This window comes from Hemitrygon akajei, chromosome 18, assembly GCF_048418815.1.
Source record: "Hemitrygon akajei chromosome 18, sHemAka1.3, whole genome shotgun sequence".
NCBI classification, from domain to species: Eukaryota; Metazoa; Chordata; class Chondrichthyes; order Myliobatiformes; family Dasyatidae; genus Hemitrygon; species Hemitrygon akajei.
In genome coordinates this window covers 64,680,931-64,697,745 of record NC_133141.1, presented here as the reverse complement: position 1 = coordinate 64,697,745, position 16,815 = coordinate 64,680,931, and the positions used below count along the sequence as shown (strand labels likewise).

At 44.5% G+C, this 16,815-nt stretch overlaps 1 protein-coding gene across 1 annotated transcript in view; it reads right to left on the bottom strand.

The window, feature by feature from the left end:
• LOC140741490 (plexin domain-containing protein 1-like) overlaps nt 1-16,815 on the bottom strand; it is an 810,319-nt gene that overhangs the window by 102,742 nt on the left and 690,762 nt on the right. The window contains exon 11 of the mRNA XM_073071746.1: nt 16,212-16,338. Within this exon, the coding sequence (XP_072927847.1) occupies nt 16,212-16,338 (127 nt within the window). The remainder of the gene's footprint in view (nt 1-16,211; nt 16,339-16,815) is intronic.

Sequence of the window (16,815 nt, the reverse complement as noted above, 5' to 3'; positions counted from 1 at the left end):
GATGACTTACAGTGGACTGAAAAGCTTGAGCATGTAGATGTTCAGGAAGAGGATGTACTGAAGCTTTTGGAAAGCATCAAGTTGGATAAGTCACTGGGACCAGTTGAGATGTACCCTAGGCTACTGTGGGAGATGAGGGAGGAGATTGCTGAGCCTCTGGCAGTGATCTTTGCATCATCAATGGGGACGGGAGAGGTTCCGGAGGATTGGAGGGTTGCGGATGTTGTTCCCTTATTCAAGAAAGGGAGTAGAGATAGCCCAGGAAATTATAGACCAGTGAGTCTTACTTCAGTGGTTGGTAGGTTGCTGGAGAAGATCTTGAGAGGCAGGATTTATGAACATTTGGAGAGGCATAATATGATTAGGAATAGTCAGCATGGCTTTGTGAAAGGCAGGTCGTGCCTTATGAACCTGACTGAATTTTTTGAGGATGTGACTAAACACATTGATGAAGTTAGAGCAGTAGATATAGTGTATATGGATTTCAGCAAGGCATTTGATAAGGCACCCCATGCAAGGCTTATTGAGAAAGTAGGGGGACATTGCTTTGTGGAACCAGAACTGGCTTGCCCACAGAAGGCAAATAGTGGTTGTAGATGGGTCATATTCTACATGGAGGTCAGTGACTAGTGGTGTGCTTCAGGGATCTGTTCTGGGACCCCTACTCTTCGTGATTTTTATAAATGATCTGGATGAGGAAGTGGAGGGATGGGTTGGTAAATTTGCTGATAACACAAAGGTCAGAGGTGTTGTGGATAGTGTAGAGGGCTGTCAGAGGTTACAGCAGGACATTGATAGGATGCAAAACTGGACTGAGAAGTGGCAAATGGAGTTCAACCCAGGTAAGTGTGAGGTGGTTCTTTTTGGTAGGTTAAATATGATGGCAGAATATAGTATTAATGGTAAGACTCTTGGCAGTGTGGAGGATCAGAGGGATCTTGGGGTCCCAGTCCATAGGACACTCAAAGCTGCTGCGCAGGTTGACTGTGTGGTTAATTAGGCATGTGGTGCATTGGCCTTCATCAATCGTGGGATTGAGTTTAAGAGCCGAGAGGTAATGTTGCAGCTATATAGGACCCTGGTCAGACCCCACTTGGAGTACTGTGCTGAGTTCTGGTCACCTCACTACAGGAAGGATGTGGAAACCATAGAAAGGGTGCAGAGGAGATTTATAAGGATGTTTTCTGGATTGGGGAGCATGCATTATAAGAATAGGCTGAGTGAACTCGGCCTTTTCTCCTTGGAGTGACGGAGGATGAGAGGTGACCTGATAGAGGTGTATAAGATGATGAGAGGCATTGATCGTGTGGATAGTCAGAGGCTTTTTCCCAGGATTGAGATGTCTAACACGAGAGGGCACAGTTTTAAGGTGCTGGGGAGTAGGTACAGAGGAGACGTCAGGGGTAAGTTTATTTTAGTCAGAGAGTGGCGAGTGTGTGGAATGGGCTGCTGGCGACGGTGGTGGAGGCGGATATGATAGGGTCTTTTAAGAGACTCCTGGCCAGGTACATGGAGCTCCCAAAAAAAGGATGGGGGGAGGGGGAGGGGGAGGGGGAGGGAACTACCGGAAATTGGAGAATTCAATGTTCATACCACCAGGCTGGAGACTACCCAGACGGTATATGAGGTGTTGCTCCTCCAACCTGAGTTTGGCCTCATCATGGCAGTAGAGGAGGCCATGTATGGACTTATCTAGATGGGAATGAGAAGCAGAGTTGAAGTGGGTGGCAACCGGGAGATCCTGTCTGTGTGACGGATGGAGTGGAGGTGCTCGACGAAGCGGTCCCTCAATCTGCGTCGGGTCTCGCCGATGTCCCTCTCCTAGGATCCCATCCTAGGTCCCTCTCTGCCCCTCTCCCCTTTCAACTTTCTGCTCCTTTATCTCTACAGTTCTTTCATGCTTATCCCCTCCCCCCTTTATCCTTCCTCTGATTGGTTCTCCACCTGGTGCCTCTAGCCCTTCCCCCTCCCCTATCTCTATTACTGAGCTTCGGCCCTCTCTTCCCCCCTCATTCCTGATGAAGGGTCTCGGTCCGAAACGTTGGCTACTCTTTTCTCACAGATGCTGCCTGATCTGCTGATTTCTTCCAGCGTCATGTACGTATTCTTTGATCCACAGCATCTGCAGTTGTATTTTTGTGAAGTGACTAAACTTTCTTCACCAACCTCCCATGCAGGACCTTGTCAAACGCCTTGCTAAAGTCCATATAGTCAACATCCACTACCTTGCCTTTATCAACTTTACTGCTAACTTATTCAGTAAATTCTAAGCTTTCTGCACTGCTAAATTGGAGAGCGGAAACCTGAGAAGAGATAGCTCACTCAGGTTTGTAGATTGAGTCGAAAAGGCAGTGATTTGCGACAGAATGGAGCTTTGAACAGCAGTCAATCAGCGTTGTGATTGATTGCCAAGAACAAATTAAAGCGAGGCAGGGGCAAGTGGAGCAGCCATTGCCGTAGCGGCCTTTGTTGCAGTGACAGAACTAGAGTGAGGATTTTGAGGCTTTAGCTCTTAGACGCCAGTGAGGAGAGGTTTCAGTCAGAGAAGGCAAACAAGATATAGGTAGTGTTTCCCCCCCCCCCAACAGTATATTGTTCCTCCTTCTTTATATTGGCAGGATAGTGGAATGTTCCTCTTGCAGGATGTGGGAAGGCAGGGAGACCTCCGGTGTCCCTGACGACTATATCTGTGAGAAATGCATCCAGCTGCAGTTTCTACTAACACTCTGTGTTAAGGAGTTGGAGCTGGAACTGGATGAACTCCGGATGATTTGGGAAGCTGAAGGGGATGATAGGACATATAGAGAGGGAGATACACCCAAGGTGCAAGACACAGGAAACTGGGTGACAGTCTGGAAGGGGAAAGGAGTTAAGATGCCAATGTAGAGTACCCCTGTGGCCATCCCCCTCAACAACAGGTATATCACTTTGGATACTGCTTGGGTGGAATGACCTGGCAGAGGAAAGTCAAGAGGTCAGGTCTCTGACACTGAGTCCGATTCTGCAACTCAGAAGGGAAGGGGGGAAGAAGAGGTTAGATGTGGTGATTGGGGATTCGTTAATTAGGGGAACAGAAAGGAGATTCTGTGGACGAGAGAGAGATTCCCGAAAGGTACGTTTCGAATCCCGAAAGATTCCCTGGTGCCAGGGTCCGGTACATCTCCGATCAAGTCCTCAGTATTCTTAAGTGAGAAGGTGAACAGCCAGAGGTCGTTGTCCATGCAGGTACCAAAGATATAGGTAGGACATGACGAGGTTTGCATAAGGAGTTCAGGTGTGTTAGGAGCTAAGTTAAAGGGCAGGACCTCGAGAGTTGTGATCTCAGGATTGCTACCTGTGCCACAGGCTAGTGAAGCTGAACTAGGAAGGTTATATAGTTTAATACGTGGCTAAGGAGTTCATGTAAGAGGGAGGGCATGAGATTTTTGGATTATTGTTGTCTATTCCAGGAAAGATGGGACCTGTACAGAAGAGACGGTTTGCACTTGAACTGGGAGGGGACTAATATCCAAGCAGGAGGGTTTGTTAATCCTGCATGAGGGGTTTAAACTAGAGTTGCAGGGGGATGGGAACCAGAGTGCCAGAACAGTTGTGGAGACAGATGTTGATAGTCTTCTGGCAAAGTCAGGAACCAATATGTTGAGAATGGTGCGACTAATGTCCTGAGCTGCATATATTTCAATGTCAGAACTATTGTATAATTTGTCTAATAAATTGTCTAATAAATATAATTTGCCCAGATCCCATTTTTTAGATATTTACAGATTAGAGATTTTTTGAATGCTACGATATCTTCCGATTTCATATCCAACCGATATCATGGAAATTTTTTTAGGTTTAAACCCTTATCAAAAGGGTTTAGTACCAATCATTTATGATATGATTATGAAAACACAGTCAGGTATATCTGATAAAATTAAGAATGAATGGGAGAAGGAACTTCAACTCTCCTTATCTATAGAGAAATGGGAGAAAACTTTTCAATTAGTTAACTTTTCTTCTATTTGTGCTAAACACACGTTGATTCAATTTAAAGTGGTACATAGGGCTCATACGTCTAAAGATAAATTAGCTCATTTTTATTCTCATATAAGTCAGATCTGTGATTGATGTCATTCTGAGGAAGCTTCTTTGACTCATACGTTTTGGTCTTGCCCTCTTTTGGAAAAATATTGGAAAAATATTTTTGATACTATTTCTACAGTTTTGCGTTAAGGTCCCACATGGAGGTTGGTCAAGAAGGTTCAGTAGCATGGCATTCAAGATAAGGTTGTAAATTGGGTTAGACATTGGATTTGTGGGAGAAGCCAAAGAGTGGTAGTAGATGGTTGCCCCTCTGACTGGAGGCCTGTGACTAGTGGAGTGCCACAGGGATCGTTGCTGGGTCCTTTGTTGTTTGTCATCTATATCAATGATCTTGATAATAATGTGGTGAACTGTATCAGCATATTTGCGAATGGCACCAAGATTTGGGGTGTAGTGGACAATGAGGAAGGCTATCACGGCTTGCAGAGGGATCTGCATCAGCTGGAAAAATGGGCTGAAAAATGGCAGATGGAATTTAATGCAGACAGTGTGAGGTGTTGCACTTTGGTATGACCAAACAGGGTAGGTCTGACACAGTGAATGGTAGGGCAGTGGGGAGTGTGGTTGAACAAACAGATTTGGGAATATAGGTCTATAACTCATTGAAAGTGGTGTCACAGGTAGATAGGATTGTAAAGAAAACTTTTGGCACAATGGCCTTGATGAATCAAACTATTGAGTACAGGAAATGGGATGTTATGTTGAAGTTGTATAAAACTTTGGTGAGGCCTAATTTGGAGTACTGTACTATGTGCAGTTTTAGTTCACCTACCTCCAGGAAAGATGTAAACAAGATTGAAAGAGTACAGAGAAAATTTACAAGGATATTGTCAGGACTGGAGGACCTGAGTTATAAGGGAAGATTGAATAGGTTAGGACTTTATTCTTTGGAAAGTAGAAGACTGAATGGAGATTTGATTGAGGTACACAATATTATAAGAGGGTGATAGGGTAAATGCAAGCAGGCTTTTTCCACTGGGGTTGGGTGAGACTACAACCAGAGGCCATGTGTCAATGGGGAAAGGTGAAAATTTTAAGGGAAACATGAGGGGAAACTTCTTGATTCAGAGGGTCATGAGAGTGTGGAATAAACTGCCAACACAAGAGGTGCAATCAAGCTTAATTCAACATTGAAGAGAAGTTTGGATATGTACATGGATGCTAGGGGTATAGGGGCTATGGTTCTGGTGTACCTCGATGGAAGTAGACAGTTCAAATGATTCAGTACATACTAGATGGACCAAAGGGCCTGTTTCTGTGTTGTACTTTTCTATGGCTCTATGAGTCTAGAGTAGACAAACAGTATATTTTTCTCAAGGTTGAAATATCTAACACCAGAGGGTTAGAGGTCAGGGGAGCAATTTCAAAAGAGATGTGAAGTTCCTTATACTCACACAACAGAGAGTATAGGAATAGAGTGAGGTGGAGGATAAATGCGTGGCTGAGGGATTGGAGCAGGGGGCAGAGATTCAGATTTCTGGATCATTGGGATCTCTTTAGGGGCAGGTGTGAACTGTACAAAAAGGCCGGGTTGCACTTGAATCCCAGGGGGACCGATATCCTGGCGGGAAGCTTGTGAGAGGGAGGATAGGCACGAGATAGAGAAGGGATGCGCTCAGACCGATGGTTTGAGATGTGTCTATTTTAATGCAAGGAGTATTATGAACAAAGTGGGTGAGCTTTGAGCATGGATCAGTACTTGGAGCTATGATGTTGTGGCCATTACAGAGACTTGGATGGCTCAGGGACAGGAATAGTTACTTAGAGTTCCAGGCTTTAGATGTTTCAGAAAGGACAGGGAGGGAGGCAAAAGAGGTGGGGGCATGGCACTGTTGATCAGAGATAGTGTCAGGCTGCAGAAAAGGAGGAAGATTGACTATGGAATCACTGTGGGTGGAAGTTAGGAACAGGAAGGGGTCAATAACTCTACTGGGTGTTTTTATAGACCACCCAATAATAACAGAGATATCGAGGAGCAGATAGGGAGACAGATTCTGAAAAGGTGTAATAATAACAGGGTTGTCGTGGTGGGAGATTTTAATTTCTCAAATATCGATTGGCATGTCCCAAGAGCGAGGGGCTTAGATGGGGTGAAGTTTGTTAGGTGTGTTCAAGAATGTTTCTTGACACAATATGTAGATAAGCCTACAAGAGGAGAGGCTGTACTTGATCTGGTATTGGGCAATGAACCTGGTCAGGTGTCAGATCTCTCAGTGGGAGAGCATTTTGGAGATAGTGATCACAATTCTATCTCCTTTACCATAGCATAGGAGAGGGATAGGAACAGACAAGTTAGGGAAACATTTAATTGGAGTAAGGGGAAATATGAGGCTATCAAGCAGGAACTTGGAAGCATGAATTGGAACAGATGTTCTCAGGGAAACGTACGGGAAAAAAGTGGCAAATATTTGGGGGATATTTGTGTGGAGTTCTGCATAGGTACGTTCCAATGAGACAGGAAAGGATGATCGGGTACAGGAACCGTGGTGTACAAAGGCTGTTGTAAATCTAGTCAAGAAGAAAAGAAGAGCTTATGAAAGGTTGAAAAAGCTAGGTAATGATAGAGAGCTTGTAAGTTATAAGGCTAACAAGAAGGAGCTCAAGAATGAAATTATGGAATCGAAGGAGATAGCAGAGGTACTTAATGAGTACTTTGCTTCAGTATTCACTATGGACAAGGATCTTGGCAATTGTAGTGATGACTTACAGTGGACTGAAAAGCTTGAGCATGTAGATGTTCAGGAAGAGGATGTGCTGGAGCTTTTGGAAAGCATCAAGTTGGTTAAGTCATCAGGACTGGACAAAATATACCCCAGGCTACTGTGGGAGGCAAGGGAGGAGATTGCTGAGCCTCTGGCGATGATCCTTCAATCATCAATAGGGATGGGAGAGGTTCTGGAGGATTGGAGGGTTGTGGATGTTGTTCCATTATTCAAGAAAGGGATTAGAGGTAGCCCAGGAAATTATATATCAGTCAGCATGGCTTTGTGAAAGGCAGGTCATGGCTTATGAGCCTGATTGAAATTTTTAAGGATGTGTCTAAACACATTGATGAAGGTAGAACAGTAGATGTAGTATATAGAAACATAGAAAATAGGTGCAGGAGTAGGCCATTTGGCCCTTCGAGCCTGCACCACCATTCAGTATAATCATGGCTGATCATCCAACTCAGAACCCTGTACCTGCTTTCTCTCCATACCCCCTGATCCCTTTAGCGACAAGGGCCATATCTAACTCCCTCTTAAATATAGCCAATGAACTGGCCTCAACTGTTTTCTGTGGCAGAGAATTCCACAGATTCACCACTCTCTGTGTGAAGAAGATTTTCCTCATCTCGGTCCTAAAAGGCTTTCCCTTTATCCTTAAACTGTGACCCCTCGTTCTGGACTCTCCCAACATCGGAAACAATCTTCCTGCATCTAGCCTGTCCAATTCCTTTAGTATTTTATACATTTCAATAAGATCCCCCCTCAATCTTCTAAATTCCAGTGAGTATAAGCCTAGTCGATCCAGTCTTTCTTCATATGAAAGTCCTGCCATCCCAGGAATCAATCTGGTGAACCTTCTTTGTACTCCCTCTATGGCAAGAATGTCTTTCCTCAGATTAGGGGACCAAAACTGCACACAATACTCCAGTTGTGGTCTCACCAAGGCCTTGTACAACTGCAGTAGAACCTCCCTGCTCCTGCACTCGAATCCTCTTGCTATGAATGCCAACATACCATTTGCCTTTTTCACCGGCTGCTGTACCTGCGTGCCCACCTTCAATGACTGGTGTACAATGACACCCAGGTCTCGTTGCACCTCCCCTTTTCCTAATCAGCCACCATTCAGACAATAATCTGTTTTCCTGTTCTTGCAACCAAAGTGGATTACCTCACATTTATCCACATTAAATTGCATCTGCCATGAATTTGCCCACTCACCTAACCTATCTAAGTCACCCTGCATCCTCTTAGCATCCTCCTCACAGCTAACACTGCCGCCCAGCTTCGTGTCATCCGCAAACTTGAAGATGCTGCATTTAATTCCCTAGTCTAAATCATTAATATATATTGTAAACAACTGAGGTCCCAGCACTGAGCCTTGTGGTACCCCACTAGTCACCGCCTGCCAATCTGAAAAGGTCCCATTTATTCTCACTCTTTGCTTCCTGTTTGCCAACCAATTCTCTATCCACATCAATACCATACCCCCAATACCGTGTGCTTTAATTTTGCACACTAATCTCCTGTGTGGGACCTTGTCAAAAGCCTTTTGAAAATCCAAATATACCACATCCACTGGTTCTCCCCTATCCACTCTACTAGTTACATCCTCAAAAAAATTCTATAAGATTTGTCAGACATGATTTTCCTTTCACAAATCCATGCTGACTTTGTCCGATGATTTCACCTCTTTCCAAATGTGCTATATGGATTTCAGTATGGCATTTGACAAGGTACCTCATGCAAGGCTCATTGAGAAAGTAAGGAGGCATGGGATCCAAAGGGACATTGCTTTGTGGATCCAGAACTGACTTGCCCACAGAAGGCAAAGAGTGTTTGTAGACAGGTCATGTTCTGCATGGAGGTCGGTGACCAGTGGTGTGCCTCAGGGATCTGCTCTGGGACCCCTGCTCTTCGTGATTTTTATAAATGACCTGGATGAAGAAGTGGAGGGATGGGTTTAGTAAGTTTGCTGATGACATAAAGGTTGGGGGTATTGTGAATAGTGTGGAGGGCTGTCAGAGGTTACAGCGGGACATTGATAGGATGCAAAACTGGGCTGAGAAGTGGCAGATGGAGTTCAACCCAGATAAGTGTGAGGTGGTTCTTTTTGGTAGGTCAAATATGATGACAGAATATAGTATTAATGGTAAGACTCTTGGCAGTGTGGAAGATCAGAGTGATCTTGGGGTCCAAGTCCGTACGAAAACATACGATGCATTGGCTTTCATCAATCATGGGACTGTGTTCAGGAGCTGAGAGGTAATGTTACAGGTATATAGGACCCTGGAGTACTGTGCTCAGTTCTGGTCACCTCACTACAGGAAGGATGTGGAAACTATAGAAAGGGTGCAGAGGAGATTTACAAGGATGTTGCCTGGATTGAGGTGTATGCCTTATGAGAATAGGTTGAGTGAACTCAACCCAGACAGAGGATGAGAGGTGACCTAATAGAGGTGTATAAGATGATGAGAGGCATTGATCCTGTGGATAATCAGAGGCTTTTCCTGAGGGGTGAAATGGGTAGCATGAGAGGGCACAGTTTTAAGGTGCTTGGAAGTAGGTATGGAGGAGATGTTGGGGTAATTTTTTTAAGCAGAGAGCTGGCGGCGGTGGTGGAGTCAGATACGATAGGATCTTTTAAGAGACTCCTGGACAGGTATATGGTGCTCAGAAAAAATAGAGGGCTACGGGTAACCCTAGGTAGTTCTAAGGTAGGGACATGTTTGGCACAGCTTTGTGGGCCGAAAGGCTTGTATTGTGTTGTAGGTTTTATAGAACATAGAACATAGAATAGTATAGCACATTATAGGCCCTTCAGCCCACAATGTTGTGCTGACCCTCAAACCCTGCCTCACATATAACCCCCCACCTTAAATTCCTCCATATACCTGTCTAGTAGTCTCTTAAACTTCACTAGTGTGTCTGCCTCCACCACTGACTCAGGCAGTGCATTCCACGCACCAACCACTCTCTGAGTGAAAAACCTTCCTCTAATAACACCCTTGAACTTCCCTCTCCTTAACTTAAAGCCATGTCCTCTTGTATTGAGCAGTGGTGCCCTGGAGAAGAGGTGCTGGCTGTCCACTCTGTCCATTCCTCTTAATATCTTGTACACCTCTATCATGTCTCCTCTCATCCTCCTTCTCTCCAAAGAGTAAAACCCTAGCTCCCTTAATCTCTGATCATAATCCATACTCTCTAAACCAGGCAGCAACCTGGTAAATCTCCTCTGTACCCTTTCCGATGCTTCCACATCCTTCCTATAGTGAGGTGACCAGAACTGGACACAGTACTCCAAGTGTGGCCTAACTAGAGTTTTATAGAGCTGCATCATTACATCGCGTCTCTTAAACTCTATCCCTCGATTTATGAAAGCTAACACCCCATAAGCTTTCTTAACTACCCTATCTACCTGTGAGGCAACTTTCAGGGATCTGTGGACATGTACCCCCAGATCCCTCTGCTCCTCCACACTACCAAGTATCCTGCCATTTACTTTGTACTCTGCCTTGGAGTTTGTCCTTCCAAAGTCTACCACCTCACACTTCTCCGGGCTGAACTCCATCTGCCACTGCTCAGCCCACTTCTGCATCCTATCAATGTCTCTCTGCAATCTTTGACAATCCTCTACACTATCTACAACACCACCAACCTTTGTGTCATCTTCAAACTTGCCAACCCACCCTTCTACCCCAACATCCAGGTCGTTAATAAAAATCACAAAAAGTAGAGGTCCCAGAACAGATCCTTGTGGGACACCACTAGTCACAACCCTCCAATCTGAATGTACTCCCTCCACCACAACCCTCTGCGTTCTGCAGGCAAACCAATTCTGAATCCACCTGGCCAAACTTTCCTGATCCCATGCCTTCTGACTTTCTGAATAAGCCTACCGTGTGGAACCTTGTCAAATGCCTTACTAAAATCCATGTAGATCACATCCACTGCACTACCCTCATCTATATGCCTGGTCACCTCCTCAAAGAACTCTATCAGGCTTGTTAGGTGTGATCTGCCCTTCACAAAGCCATGCTGACTGTTCCTGATCAGACCATGATTCTCTAAATGCCCACAGATCCTATCTCTAAGATTCTTTTCCAACAGCTTTCTCACTACAGACGTAAGGCTCACTGGTCTATAATTACCCGGACTATCCCTACTACCTTTTTTGAACAAGGGGACAACATTCGCCTCCCTCCAATTTGCCGGTACCATTCCTGTGGACAACGAGGACATAAAGATCCTAGCCAGAGGCTCAGCAATCTCTTCCCTCGCCTCGTGGAGCAGCCTGGGGAATATTCCGTCAGGCCCCAGGGACTTATCCATTCTAATGTATTTTAACAACTCCAACACCTCCTCTCCCTTAATATCAACATGCTCCAGAACATCAACCTCACTGATATTGTCCTCACCGTCATCAAGTTCCCTCTCATTGGTGAATACCGAATAAAAGTATTCATTGAGGACCTCGCTCACTTCCACAGCCTCCAGGCACATCTTCCCACTTTTATCTCTAATCGGTCCTACCTTTACTCCTGTCATCCTTTTGTTCTTCACATAATTGAAGAATGCCTTGGGGTTTTCCTTTACCCTCCTCGCCAAGGCCTTCTCATGCCCCCTTCTTGCTCTCCTCAGCCCCTTCTTAAGCTCCTTTCTTGCTACCCTATATTCCTCAATAGCCCCACCTAATCCTTGCTTCCTAAACCTCACGTATGCTACCTTCTTCCACCTGACTAGATTTTCCACCTCACTTGTCACCCATGGTTCCTTCACCCTACCATTCTTTATCTTCCTCACCGGGACAAATTTATCCCTAACATCCTGCAAGAGATCCCTAAACATCGACCACATGTCCATAGTACATTTCTCTGCAAAAACATCATCCCAATTCACACCTGCAAGTTCCAGCCTTATAACCTCATAATTTGCCCTTCCCCAATTAAAAATTTCCCTGTCCTCTCTGATTCTATCCTTTTCCATGATAATACTAAAAGCCAGGGAGTGGTGATCACTGTCCCCCAGATGCTCACCCACTGAGAGATCTGTGACCTGACCCGGTTCTTTACCTAATACTAGATCTAGTATGGCATTACCCCTAGTCGGCCTGTCAACACACTGTGACAGGAATCCGTCCTGGACACACTTAACAAACTCTGCCCCATCTAAACCCTTGGAACTAATCAAGTGCCAATCAATATTAGGGAAGTTAAAGTCACCCATGATAACAACCCTGTTATTTTTGCACCTTTCCAAAATCTGCCTCCCAATCTGCTCCTTGGTATCTCTGCTGCTACCAGGGGGCCTATAGAATACCCCCAGTAGAGTAACTGCTCCCTTCCTGTTCCTGACTTCCACCCATACTGACTCAAGAGGATCCTGCTACATTACCCACCGTTTCTGTAGCTGTAATAGTATCCCTGACTAGTAATGCCACCCCTCCTCCCCTTTTCCCCCCTCTCTATCCCTTTTAAAGCACTGAAATCCAGGAATATTGAGAATCCATTCCTGCCTTGGTGCCAGCCAAGTCTCTGTAATGGCCACTACATCATAGTTCTATGTATGTATCCAAGCTCTCAGTTCATCACCTTTGTTCCTGATGTTTCTTGCATTGAAGTACACACACTTTAGCCCTTCTACCTTACTACCTTTACACCCTTTTTTCTGCTTCTTTTTCATCAAAGCCTCTCTATATGTTAGATCTGGCTTTACTCCATGCACTTTTCTACGTTTTCTACGTTTCTATGTTTCTTAAGCAAAAAGTGGTGGATACCTGGAATGCGCTACCTGGGGTGGTGTTAGAAAAAAGAAACATTAGGGACTTTAAGAGATGTTTGGATAGGCACATGATTGTGAGGAAGACTGAAGGATATAGACATTGGGTAGCAGAAGAGATAAAGAGTTAGCCATTTGGTTAATAATTGAATTGGGTCAGCACAATGTTTTGAGCCGAAGACCCTGTTCCTGTGCTGTATTGTTCTGTGTTATATGTTCTATATGTCATGGGGCCAGAAGAGACCAGTGGAGAGAGAAATTGTGTCAAGTCACTTTTTATTGTCATTTCAACCATAACTGCTGGTACAGTACACAGTAAAAACGAGACAATGCTTTTCAGGACCATGGTGCTACATGAAACAGTACAAAAACTACACTGAACTACATAAAGACAACACAGACAAAAAAACTACACTAGACTACAGATCTACCCAGGACTGCATAAAGTGCACAAAACTGTGCAGGCATTACAATAAATAATAAACAAGACAATAGGCACAGTAGAGGGTAGTAAGTTGGTGTCAGTCCAGGTTCTGGGTATTTAGGAGTCTAATGGCTTGGGGGAAGAAACTCTTACATAGTCTGGTTGTAAGAGCCCGAATGCTTTGGTGCCTTTTCCCAGATGGTAGGAGGGAGAAGAGTTTGTATGAGGGGCGTGTGGGGTCCTTCGTAATGCTGTTTGCTTTGCGGATGCAGCGTGTAGTGTAAATGTCCGTGATGGCGGGAAGAGAGACCCCGATGATCTTCTCAGCTGACCTCACTATCCACTGCAGGGTCTTGCGATCGGAGATGGTGCAATTTCCGAACCAGGCAATGATGCAGTTGCTCAGGATGCTCTCAATACAACCCCTGTAGAATGTGATGAGGATGGGGTGGGGGTGGGAAATTGACTTTCCTCAGCCTTCACAGAAAGTAGAGACGCTGCTGGGCTTTCTTTGCTATGGAGCTGGTGTTGAGGGACCAGGTGAGATTCTCCGTCAGGTGAACACCAAGAAATTTGGTGCTCTTAACGATCTCTACCGAAGAGCCGTCGATGTTCAGCAGAGAGTGGTCGCTCCATGCCCTCCTGAAGTCAACAACCATCTCTTTTGTTTTGTTCACATTCAGAGACAGGTTGTTGGCTCTGCACCAGTCTGTTAGTCACTGCACCTCCTCTCTGTAAGCTGACTCGTCGTTCTTGTTGATGAGACCCACCACGGTCGTGTCATCGGCGAACTTGATGATATGGTTCGAGCTGTGTGTTGCAGCACAGTCATGGGTCAGTGGAGTGAACAGCAGTGGACTGAGCACACAGCCCTGGGGGGCCCCCGTGCTCAGTGTGATGATGTTGGAGATGCTGCTCCCGATCCAGACTAATCTAAATATTTTAGATTAACGATTTTGCTTTAATGGGTGCTGACCAACCTGAAACATCATTTATGTTTCACACTGTTTTCTGTTTTTATTTTAAATAATCAATTTGTTGTTTTTCACATCAACATCATGATACTTTGGTGACTACCTAATTTTGTTTGTGATTGAGACATTCAAGGGACACTGTTCCAGATGGGAGCTCCCCGCAAGAGGGGCTATTGGAATGTTTGCATTTGTGGTTCCCAGCGCCTTTATTTCCTGTGGAGCATCAAGAAAGCTCACCTCTGTCCCAGGATACTGACGGACTTTTACCACTGTACCACTGAGAGCGTACTCACCAACTGCATCTCAGTGTGGTATGGGAACTGTCCCGTACCGGACCGCAAAGCACTCCAGCATGTGGTGAAAACTGCCCAGCGGATTATCGGCACCCAATTGCCCACCATTGAGAACATCTAACATAAACGCTGCCTGGGCAGGGCAAAAAGCATTATCAAGGATGCATCTCACCCTAACCATGGACTTTTTACTCTCCTCCCATCCCAGGAGCCTCCGCTCCCGCACGAGCAGGTACAGGAAGAGTTTCTTCCCTGAGGCTGTGACCCTGCTGAACCTCACATCACAGCGCTAAGCAGTATTACACCCATATTGTACTGTCTCAGTACTTTTATACTTGTGTGCTGTAGCACTTACTTCTTATTCACAATTATTTTGTAAATAACACTATTCTTTTCATTTCTGGTCAGATGCTAACTGCATTTCATTGGCTTTGTATCTGTACTTGGCACAATAACAATAAAGTTGAATCTAATCTAATCTAATTTCCCAGCCGAGGATGCAGGACATGAGAACGTACACTCTTTGGTGGTCAGAGAGTCACAGTGTACTACAGCATGGGAACAGGCCCTTTGGCCCATCTAGTCTGTGTCAAACTGTTATTCTGCCTCATTCCATCAACCTGCACCCGGACCATAGCCCACCATACCTCTCCCATTCATGTACCTATCCAAACTCTCCATCAAATCTGCATCCACCACTTCCACTGGCAGCTCACTTCACCCTCACACCATCCTCTGAATGAAGAAGATCCCCGTCAGGTTCCCCTTAAATATTTTGCCTTTCACCCTTAACCCACAACCTCTAGTTCTAGTCTCACCCAGACTCAGTGGAAAAAGCTTACTTCCATTATACCCTTCATAATTTTGTATATATGTCAAATCTCCCCTCATTCTCCAGGGAATAAAGTCTAAACCTATTCAATCTTTTCCTATATATGTGATCAAGTCCCAGCAACATCCTTGTAAATTTTCTCTGTATAGTCTTCAATATTATTGATAGCTTCTCTGTAGGTAGGTGACTAGAACTGCACACTATAATGTTGGGACTGAGAACTATAAACTGTGGATATAGAGTCACAGCATCATACAGCACAGAAACCAACCTATCAACCTAACATGTCCAGGCTGACAGTTTGCCCATCTACACTGATTCCTTTTGACTGCATTAGGATATTACTGTTCTGTGCTTTGTCTATGTTATAGTCTATCTAATTGTCCTTATGCATAGTAATTGTATCTAATTTCACCACCTCCTTCGATAGTGCATTTCAGATATCAACCATACCCTCAGATCCCTTTTAAAACTCCTTCCTTTCACCTTAAATTATATCTTATTTTTGATCCCCCTACTATGGGAAGAAAAGATTGCATTAATGCCGCTCATAACCTTCTGCACTTCTTTCAAATCACTCTTCAGCCTCCTTCACTAAAGGGAAAGCAAGACCAGCCTATCCAATCTTTTCTTATAAATCCTCCAATGCAGGCAACATCCAGGTGAATCTCCTCTGCGCTCTCACCAGTGCAACCACATCCTTGCTGTAGTGAGGTGACCAAAACTGCAGATAACACTCTAAATATGCTAAATGATGTTTTGTAAAGCTTAAACATAATTTCCTAATACTTGTATTTTAAGCCCCAATCTATAAAAGCAAGCATACTCTGTGCCTTCTTAACTATTCTGTCTTCCAGTGGGAAGTTATGTTGTAGCATTATAAAATTCTGTTTCAGCCACATCTAGACCACTGCATTCAATTCTGGTTGCCCCATTACAGAGGCTGTTGGATTGCATGCAGAAGAGGTATGAGAAACCTTGGCCCAGATTTGGGAACTAACTGTTCATATGGTAGTGAATGATCATAAGCAGAGTCTAGTCTTAAGATGAACCACCTAATTTCGTTCCACTCATTGTCTGGGCTGCTGTAAATGAGTCAGAGATACAACGTGTACTTACCTTCTGTCGTGAGACTGCTTGAAAGAAGCACTGATGTGATGTCGCTTTCCAATGAGTTTGAAAGGGTTGTTGTTGAGGAGGTATCTTGGAAATGTTCTGGAAGATTCTCGCAGAGCTCAATGTTATGCTGAAATATTCCAGAAATAATTATGGATTAAAATAATGACAGAAATTTAATAAATAAGAATTGTTGAATGACATATTTCTTTTAGATCCTGCACTTAAGTATATGCTAAGCTGTGGGAGTAGAATTGCAGCCTGTTTAAATTCATCTGTTAAAGATTAGCTTCATTTGTCACATGCACATCGAAACATACAGTGAAATGTGATATTTGCATCAACAACCAACACAGTCTGTGGTGTGCTGCGAGCATTTTCATGGCATTTACCAAGAAGCCCCTCACACGACTTTCAGGGACAGCTACATGGAGCTTAGAAAAATAGAGGCTTATGGGTAACCCTAGTAATTTCTAAGGTAGGGATATGTTTGGCACAACTTTGTGGCCCGAAGGGCCTGTAGGTTTTCTATGTTTCATGAACTGGAAACAGATGTTCTCAAGGAACATACAGAAGAAATGTGGCAAATTTTCAGGGGATATTTGGG